Genomic DNA, 10,316 nt, shown 5'->3' with positions numbered 1-10,316 from the left:
GTTTATGTAATAAATAATCATTAAATAATGTATTTAGCAAATATTTTGTCTTGAAAAAAGTTTAAAGCATTTTTTTTAAATAATTAAAAAATCCCTAAAAAAACTAGAAGTTTTTAGGATTTAAAATAATTATATGAATATTTTTTAAAAAATTTTGATAACTCGGTGATTTGATTGCTTTGACACTACGGTTTAGTTATAATATAACACTATCTATAATTTAATATTGCATCAATCCAACCTGATAATTAAAACAAGTTTTTATCATGACTCAAACCCAATAATTGAATCGATCAAAACCAATTGAAACAATTGAACCAACCAGTCAGAGTTTTAAATCAGCGATAAAACTATGTGTACCCACTTTGGGTATATAAATATGTACACATTTATATGTGTCATCATGTGATTGAATAATTTTGAATTAAGAATAAAACAATAACCAATCATATGATGACACATATGAGTGTGTATACATTTGTATACCCAAAGTGGGTACACATAGTATTGCTCTTAAATCAATGCTTCAAATTAAATGATTTTGTTAAAGAGCTGAAACCTTACATATACATAAAATCAAATTCAAACTTTCACACAAATCAAACTTTTACTGAATCTTCATCATGTTAATCATAAATAATTCATAAAATCTTTCCTTGGCTTATACCCCAAGTAGCACATATCTGCAAAAACTATCAAGTGTCATCTTTGCCTCATGGCAGTATACTCTCAGAATATACAGAACTTGCCGCCAAAAAGAACCAATAAGAATGATTAGAGCAATAAGGTAAGTAACCAAAATTGAAATAAGAAAAAAAAAAAATTGTCATGCCGACTCCTTGTTGGCTTTTTGACAGGAAAAGAAGTCATTTCCTTGTATAGACTCATTGCATTCTCCCAATTTCCTGGTTCTTGCGGTTGGCATTGATCAAAGTACTGTATTTAATGTCAATCTTACACCCATTCTTCTCCATAGAAGTTAGTAGCTCACTTGCTTCATCATATCTGCCGATCAAGCAAAAACCTTCCATCAAAGTGGTATAAGTTTGTGTGTTTGGTTGCAAACCTCTTCGACTCATCAATTCTAACAACTCATTAGCTTCCTCCATCTTCCCCGCCTTGCAAAACCCACTTATCAATGTATTGAATGTCACTAGATTAGGTTGCAAACCTTTCTGAATCATTAGTTTCAAATACCCCATAGCTTCATCTACCTTCCCCACCTTGCAGAGCCCACCTATCAGAGTGGTATATGTCACCACATTCGGTTGCAAACCTCTTTGAGTCATTAGTTCTAGATACCTATTAGCATCCTCCATCTTCCATTCATTACAAAACCTGTTTATTATTGTATTAAAAGTCACCACGTCAAGCTGCAAACCTATCTCGCTCATAAATTTTAACAAACCATCGACTTTGTCCATCTTCCCCACCTTGCAAAATCCACTTATCAATGTATTATACGTCACCACATTAGGCTGCAAACCTCTTTGCTTCATCAATTCCAACAACCCATTAGCTTCTTCCATCTTTCCCACCTTGCAAAATCCACTTATCAAAGTAGTAAATGTCACCGCATCAGGCTGCAAACCTCTTTGAGTCATTAATTCCAAACACCTATTAGCATCCTCCATCTTCCCCACCTTACAGAGACCGCTTATCAATGTATTAAACGTCGTTGCATTATGCTGCAAACCTCTTTGCATCATCAATTCCAACAACCCATTAGCTTCCTCTATCTTCCCCACTTTGCAAAGCCCACTTATCAATGAATTAAACGTCACCACATCAGGTTGCAAGCCTCTTTGACTCATCAATTCCAGCAGCCCATTAGCTTCCTCCATTTTCCTCACCTTGCAAAGTCCACTAATTAATGTATTGAATGTCACCACATTAGGCTGCAAACCTTTTTGACTCATTAAGTCCAATAACCCATTAGCTTCCTCTATCTTCCCCACCTTGCAAAACCCATTAATCAATGTTGTATACGTCACAACATTGGGTTCCAATCCTCTTTGACTCATCATATCTAGCAACCTATTAGCCTCCTTCATCTTCCCCACTTTGCAAAGCCCACTTATTAATGTTGTAAAGGTCACTACATTTGGTTGCAAACCTCTTTGACTCATCATTTCTAACAACCCATTAGCTTCCTCCATCTTCCCCACCTTGCAAAATCCACTTATCAATGTACTAAACATCACCACATCAGGTTGCAAACCTCTTTGAGTCATTAATTGCAAATACTGATTAGCTTCCAACATCTTTCCCTCCTCACAAAGCTTACTTATCATCGTATTAAAAGTCACTACATTAGGCTGCAAACCTTTTTGAGTCATCATTTCCAACAATCCATTAGCTTTCTCCATCTTCCCCACCTTGCAAAACCCACTTATTAATGTTGTAAAGGTCACCACATTAGGTTGCAAACCTTTTTTACCCATTAATTCTAACAACCCATTAGCTTCCTCCATCTTTCCCTCCTTGCAAAGCCCACCTATCAATGTATTAAATGTCACCAGATCAGGATGCAAACCTCTTTTAATCATTGATTTAAGATACCTGCGAGCTTCCTCAATCTTCCCCTTCTTGCAAAGCCCATTTATTATTGCATTAAAAGCCATCACATTTGGCTGCAAACCTCTTTGACTCATCAATTTAAACAACCTATTAGCTTCCTCCGTCTTCCCATCCTTGCAAAGCCCAATTATTAAGGTAGTAAATGTCACCGCATTAGGTTGCAAACCCATATTTTCCATCTCCTTAAACAAGAGCTCAGCCTCCTCCAAATTTCCAACAAAACACCAACCGTAAATTAGAGTGGTGCAAACAACCACATCTGGCTTAATTCCCATGCCCCTCATTTCCGAAAACAAATCTTTCGCCTTATCTATCAACCCATCTTTACAAAGACCATCAATAACACTACTATAACAAAAAATATCAGGCTTGCAGGTATCACCGCCTTCACCATTTCCATTAGTCATTTCTTCAAGTAATTTAAGGGCAACAGATGTTTTACCTGTTCGACACAACCCATACATCAAAGTTCCATAAGTAATCTCATTAGGTCTAACCCCAAAGACAATCATTTTCTTCAAAAACTCCATAGCCTCCGTACTCCTATTCTCCAAGCACAAACCTTTAATCAAAGAAGTCAAAGTCACAGCATTTGGGTCAAAACCCAACCTCAAAATCCTCCCAAAAGCAACAAAACCATCACAAACTCGACCCCCATGACAAAAACAATTAATTAAGATATTCAAAGTAATTAAATCCGTCAGCAACCCAATTGAATCCGCTCTCTTGTAAAGCAAAACAACATCTTTATAAAACTTATTCTTAGCAAGGGCTCCAAACAACAGACTGAATGATGACGTGGGAGGAGGGGGTTTCATTTGAATCATGTATCTAAAGAAATAGCGCGCTTCATCAAGAGTAACGTTACCTTCTTTACAATCTTTATGAAGGAATTTATTAAGCTGGGATACCTTACGTGCTGAATCTTCTGGTGTAGTTGTAGTTACTTTACCTAGTTTTCTGAATGATGAACGAGAAGAAGAGGAAAAACGACGAATCGAGCTTTTGAGCACCATTTCTGCGTCGGCGGCGCCTTGGGGATATTTCGGAGGTTCAAACAGGCTCAGTCTTATGTCTGTTTAAACCATCTTATAGCTTTACACGGAGAGTCACATTTTCACTTACTAAGACTGAACACTACCTGAACTTCAAAAACGGATTTTCAGCCCCTTGAATTTGAGAAGTTCAATATTCGTCCATTAAGGCTGAATAACTGGTTACTACCTGAACTTTAAAAAACGAATTTTCAGCCCCTTGAATTTGAGAAGTTCAATATTCGTCCATTATCTACCACCCCTTGAATTTGAGAAGTTTCAATATTATTCCATCATCTACCTCTCGTTCAGGAATCACCACTATTGCTACAAACATTGCGCTTGCAAGCTATAGCATGCTTCAAGAATCAGAACCCTTTATAAATATTTTATTATCTGATAAATTAAACAAAATAACATTAAAAAATAAACAATAGATTACAAAATTATCTCACAAACCAAACTCAAGAATACTGACAGACTAAGATTGTTTTGATTGTATCAACTTTAGCTGAAAATGTTTCCTCTCCTCGATATATATCTTCATGTCCCTTCAAATTGATTACTCTTTCTAAAGCAATGTTTTTGGAATTATACTAAATGTCAATTTGATGAAAGCGGTGATCCGGTCCAATTAATAGTCCGATCATTTGATTGGTGCGCATATTAATTAATTATTTAAAAATAATATTTAAAACAATTTTGTATGTTTAATCATTAAATATATTATCTAAATTATTTTAACCTAAAATAAACTTAGTTGACGTTATTTAAGCGTAAAATTTATATATGAGATCATGTGTAAATCCCACTGACGAATTTTTGGCCAAATCATATTCAGGTTTGTACTCGGTCTAACCATACGAACTGTTTAGTTCAATCAAGTGTAGTTTCAAAAACAATTTTTCAATGAACCGTAACTATTTTTCTTAACAGGTGACGGTTGAAACAATCATACTAGTTGGTCGGATCCGGTTTTTAATATCACGCTCTGAAAGCTCCATCCACCAAACTCTTCCTCGAATTTTTGTGTTTCTTTCATAAGTTAAGAGTGAATAAATCTCTTGAACTGGCTTGAAAGTGTGCGATATCTAGATTCAACTACTGATGGCACACAATGCCTTTGGAAAAGAAGTAACCAGCCTGATACTAGAACTAAAATTTCAATTTCAGCAAGAACAAACTTAAAACTGGAAGCAAATCCATATGAATTTCTAACTAGATTCTCCAGGAAAGAGGTGCATAGAAGGAGATCCTACTGTAAAATAAGACGTTGTAATTTGCATGTGCTTGACACTTCTATATACATGGTGGTATGAATATTGGGAAAACTGTGGCCATTGAGTTTTTCTTTTTGAAGCAAAGAGCTAGTCCTGTTAGCCTGTAAGTGTATGCTTCAGACTGGGAATCATCTAAGAAAACTTCATACATTCCTCTTTTGATGCGTGTTAAGTGAAATTAATTTAAGCGTTGAATAACATTAAACCCAAAGCTCAAAAATGTCAAATAAAGAGAGCTCAGGTGATACAACATAACAATTGCAGAGAAAGGCATACAAATGAAAGGGTCTCCTGGCTTTGCTGCTCAAAGTTTTGATATAGATAGAGCAGCAAAATATTTTGTCAAAAGCCAACCAAAATTGAATAAGCAGCAGGTGTTTCATAAGCTCTCACTAAATAACCTAAAAGAATTGGCACACATCATGTACAACAAGATGTAAGATTCCTCTACCAACAAATCAACAAAATTTCATCATTAAATTATAAGCTAAAGTAACCAGAAGAAAAAGTTGCTGGTCTAGATTCAGAAATTCTCCTCTTTGTAAACGGTTGGTTAGGAAACGAAGTATCAGTAGAAAATCAAAGCTCTGCCATAGAATTTCACCATCTATATCTTTTGGAACCAGATTTCGAGAATCCAAGAGCTCAGCTCTATAAGCACCAGTAGAGGTGGTGTTAATCATCCAAATGACCTGCCATCAACATTCCTACACACCATGCTACCATTTCGTTGAAAAGAAATTTTGAGCCCTTGCCATTGACAGGTGTCTCAAGGTTAGTGCTCCAAACAACAGTTATCTCTTCTCAATTGGTGAGCCAGATTGAGAACCAGAAAGCATTCTCACCAAGACTATAAAAGCCACAGGTGTGTGTTCTCTCTTCAACTGATAGAGAGGCCTCTTTGCAACAAGTTTTGGCTTTCTAATTTTCCAAGAGATATGAATAAGGAAAGAACAATGTAAGAGCTGGACAATTTGAAAACATTAAAGCTTGGTGTCTCATTCTCTGCTGGCAATTTTTGTTCAAAGTAGTAATCTCACAAGCACTGACCATCCATCAAAGTGGTCTAAGTATACGTTTTTGGTTGCAAACCTCTTTTAATCATCAATACTAACAACCCATTAGCTTCCTCTATCTTCCCTGCCTTGCAAAGCCCACTTATCAATGTCCTAAATGCCACCAAACCAAGGTGCAAACCTCTTTGACTCATCAATTCTAACAACCCATTAGCTTCCTCCATCTTCCTCACCCTGCAAAGCCCACTTATCAATGTAGTAAATGTCACCACATCAGGTTGCAAACCTCTTTGAGTCATTGTTACAAACAACCCATTAGCTTCCTCTATCTTCCCCTCCTTGCAAAGCCCATTTATCATTGCAGTAAAAGTCACTACATTTGGGTGCAAACCTCTTTCACTCATTAATTCCAACAATCTATTAGCTTCCTCCATCTTCCCTACCTTGTAAAGCCCACTTATCAATGCAGTATATGTCACCACATCAGGTTGCAAACCTCTTTGAGTCATCATTTCAAACAAACAATTAGCTTCCTCCATCTTCCCCTCCTTGCAAAGCCAATTTATCATTGTAGTAAAAGTCACCACATTAGGCTGCAAGCCTCTTTCACTCATCAATTCCAACAACCCTTTAGCTTCTTCCATCTTCCCGACCTTGCAAAGTCCATTTATCAATGTAGTAAATGTCACCACATCAGGCTGCAAACCTTTTTGAGTCATTAATTCTAAATATCCATTAGCTTCCTCCATCTTCTCCACCTGGGAAAACCCATTTATCATTGTATTAAAAGTCACAGCAGTTTGCTGCAAACCTTGATTTTCCATCTCAATGAACATGCGCTCAGCCTCCTGCAAATTTCCCAGAAGACACCAACCAAAAATTAGAGAGTTGCACACAACCACATTTGGCTTAATTCCCTTACCCCTCATTTTCAAAAATAATTCTTTCGCCTTAACTATCAACCCATCTTTACAAAGACAATCAATAATACTACTATAACAAAAAATATCAGGCTTGCAGGTAACACCGCCTTCACCATTCCCATTAGCCATTTCTTCAAGTAATTTAAGGGCAACAGTTGTGTTCCCTGTTCGACACAACCCGTTAATCAAAGTTCCATAAGTAATCTCATTAGGCCTAACCCCAAAGACAACCATTTTCTTCAGAAACTCCATAGCCTCCATACTCCTATTGTCCAAACACAAACCCTTAATCAAAATATTCAAAATCACAGCATTTGGGTTAAAACCCCATCTCAAAATCTTCCCAAAAACAACAAAAGCATCACAAACTCGACCCACATTACAAAAGCAATTAATTAAAATACTAAAAGTAATAAAATCTGGCAACAACCCAATTGAATCCACTCTCTTGCAAAGCAAAATAACATCTTCATAAAACTTCTTCTTAGCAAGAGCCCCAAACAACCAGTTGAATGATTTAATTTGAGGGGCAGGTTGCATATGAATCATGTAATCAAAGAAATAGCGTGCTTCATTAAGAGTGAATTTACCGTCTTTCCATTCTCTTTTAAGGAATTTGTCAAGCTGGGATACCTTATGCACCGAATCCTCTGGTATAGTCGTAGTTACTTCTACTTGTTTTGAGAATGAAAAAGGAGAAGAAGAAAAACGACGAATCAAGCTTCTGGGCACCATTTCAGCATCGACGATTCTGGGTTTTTTGGGGTTCAGGCTGGCATGATGATTTGAAGGTTTACATATAAATACTACAATAACACCGGGAATAGGTGGGATAAATGTATTTATCTGAAACCTGTAGGGTTTACAGTTATTTTACAGAACCAAGGGCGAAATCAGTGTTGAATTCGGTTTGATAATTTTGTTTCGTATTTATTAAAATAATACTATTTTAATTAATTTGTATTAAAATTTTTTTAAACACGTGACTTTAATAAGTTGAGCAGTATAAAATTCGAACTTTTTTCGATTCGTACAAACTTACTCAAAATCCTCTCTTTTCTCGGTCTTCAACCTTGACACCAAAAACAGTCCCATAAACACTATCACCTTTGCTCCACTGGTTTCACTTACTCTGGAACTCGAACCGGACGTATAATTCCACTCGCTAGCTCATAAAACGCTACGTTTCATAGCTCGATCACCTCCCTCTCAATGTCAATTTCAGTCTAGGGCATAACAAAAAAACCTTCACAGTTCCACAATGACGCTTCACTCTATCATAATTCAAAAGCTCCTGAGCACAAACGCCAACCTGGGTCGGCGTGTAGCGGCCCGCCATTTCAAACAGTTCACTTAGGGCATGCGTAATGGCATGGCTGTAATCGATTGGACAAAACCCTAATTTGTCTCCGAAACGCCTGCCACTTCATCTCTCTGTTGGCGCAACGCCAAGCAACGTTTATGTTAGTCAATACGAACCCTTTGTTCGACGAAATCATACTCCAAATAACCAAGAAGATCGGGTGTTATAACCCCAACATGAACGCACTGTGGCGAATGGGGGATTTTTGACAACAATTCTGGATTTATATATTTTTTTTCAGGTGGGTGAATCTGCAAGCCATCAAAAGGCTTGTGGATACTGATGAATTAAAGATGGAGAGTCTTTCTATTTCAAAGTTACCATTCTCTTATTACCCCCTGAGGGACGCGAATTCATTAAACAAGGAATTGACAAATCGCTGCTGTTCCAGGAGGCATATTATGATCAACTTAATTTGCAAGACACAGCAGCTTGTTCAGCGATTCGGGTACTCTCTTATATATTACATCCCTGTGTTCTATACTTGTAACTTGTACTGTTTCTGATTATCGTTTTTCGATCAAGCCAGTTCTGTGATCACACTATTGGTGTCAGTGTCCCTCCATCTCGATAACTTCCAATGAATTCAAGATCAGACTTACTTCTTCTCCAGGTGACACTACAATATCATGGTGCAACTGAAATAGTATACACAAATGCTTATTTTTCACTTTGTCAATGACATTTATTTATTCTGCAGTCAGATTTGTACTCCTCTGTGGATGGGGTCTTAGTTAGAAATAATGCGAGAAATAATCCTTTAAATCCTTCTATCAAATTAGGACCTGAATTTGAAAAGGTGAAATTTTTTCTATGACCGATAATTTTTTTATTTTCGAACAGATTGCAGTTATTATGTTCTGAGTTTTTATTTCTTTCTTTCTTAGGTCAGTGACTTCCTAAGTCGATTTAAGTCCATTCCTAGCATCAATGGCTTGATAGCTTGAAAGTGGCCTGCGATGTCTGGTTTGGGGCTGGTATAATGCTCAAGGTATTAATTTCATACCTTCTGCAGCCGTGTCTTTTTACATATGAGGTCTTCAGATCAATCCCACTCGGACGGAGGCTGGGGCTTTTCCGGTTTCAGACAATGGAGACTAGTACTCTCATTGTAATTTTGTCTCTACCACCGTTTTATCGTTTTTTTTCCTTTCTTACTTTTCATGGAAGAGTAAATATCTTCGCTAAATCCGGGACGAAACTAGAAGTTCCTGATGGTGCAATGCTGGAAAACAAGGTAAATAACTGAAGTAGCAAGGCTATGGGATGGGAGGGTGTGGCGGAATCGGTTCATATTCCAGTTTCTCAGGGGATCAACGACGACGCAGACATTTGAGAAGGATCTCTTTCAAAGCCTTTATGTTACAATTTTGACTTCATATCACCATTGGCTTTGTAGCTTTCTTGAATGTATAAATTTATGTTGAGGACTCATAAAGAAGAGTTTCACATCTAATAAACTTAAGTAAAATGATTGGTATATAAGTGTTGTGGATTGGATCTTAATATAAATCAATTGGTTTTGTGTAACATGGGTTTCAATCTGCACACTTGTAATACTTGTTCCTGGATATAAGTGACAACGTACCCAGCCAAAAATCGGCTGAGCCAAAAAGGCTAGGTTTAACAGCCTAGGTGCTTGCACTTAAGCGGGGGTGTTGAGGACTCATAAAGAAGAGTCTCACATCTAATAAACTTAAGTAAAATGAGTGGTATATAAGTGTTGTGGATTGGACCTTAACATAAGCCAATTGGTTTTATGTAACATGAGTTTCAATCTTCACACTTGTAAGCCCAATTTATATTTCTGACAATTTACAATTGAATTATTTGCACTGGATCTAATTATTCGATTAGGTATTTATACTATATAATATTATGCGATTAGTTGATTTTTAATTAAAGATAAAATAATATTTAATTACATGATAATATATCATTCGTTTATCTTATTAGATATTCAAAATTAAGTATACACAACATTATTTGTAAATTTATACCCAATTATCGTTACAAGAGATAAAAGGATAATCAAAATTCTAGAGCTTCTATTTAATACATTGTTAGGAATTGTTAAAAGATTATAATGTTATTGTATTCTAAGAGTGTAAACGAGTTGA

General features: G+C 36.5%; 1 protein-coding gene and 1 long non-coding RNA gene across 2 annotated transcripts; one reads left to right on the top strand and one right to left on the bottom strand.

The window, feature by feature from the left end:
- Positions 1 to 588: 588 nt before the first annotated feature.
- On the bottom strand, positions 589 to 7,710 carry LOC123204371 (protein Rf1, mitochondrial-like). The gene is made up of 2 exons (XM_044620975.1): positions 5,963 to 7,710; positions 589 to 3,655 (listed from the first exon to the last, which is right to left on the bottom strand). Exons 1-2 carry the CDS (start codon positions 7,566 to 7,568, stop codon positions 885 to 887), a joined length of 4,377 nt encoding a protein of 1,458 aa, XP_044476910.1. The 5' UTR covers positions 7,569 to 7,710; the 3' UTR covers positions 589 to 884.
- A 172-nt stretch (positions 7,711 to 7,882) lies between these two features.
- On the top strand, positions 7,883 to 9,642 carry LOC123204905. The gene is made up of 4 exons (XR_006499643.1): positions 7,883 to 8,644; positions 8,726 to 8,809; positions 8,897 to 8,995; positions 9,084 to 9,642. It is a non-coding gene; the product is annotated as an uncharacterized LOC123204905 (long non-coding RNA).
- The last annotated feature ends 674 nt before the right edge of the window (positions 9,643 to 10,316 follow it).

The sequence above is a fragment of the Mangifera indica genome, chromosome 20 (assembly GCF_011075055.1).
Source record: "Mangifera indica cultivar Alphonso chromosome 20, CATAS_Mindica_2.1, whole genome shotgun sequence".
Classification (NCBI taxonomy): domain Eukaryota; kingdom Viridiplantae; phylum Streptophyta; class Magnoliopsida; order Sapindales; family Anacardiaceae; genus Mangifera; species Mangifera indica.
This window is presented reverse-complemented; position numbering and strand designations above follow the sequence as displayed.

Coding starts and splice junctions, on each gene's coding strand:
- LOC123204371 (XM_044620975.1), bottom strand. CDS start 7,568: ATGGTGCCCAGAAGCTTGATTCGTCGTTTTTCTTCTTCTCCTTTTTCA. Junction 3,656..5,962: donor GCAACCAAAAACGTATACTT/AGACCACTTTGA, acceptor TGGTTTAAACAG/ACATAAGACTGAGCCTGTTT.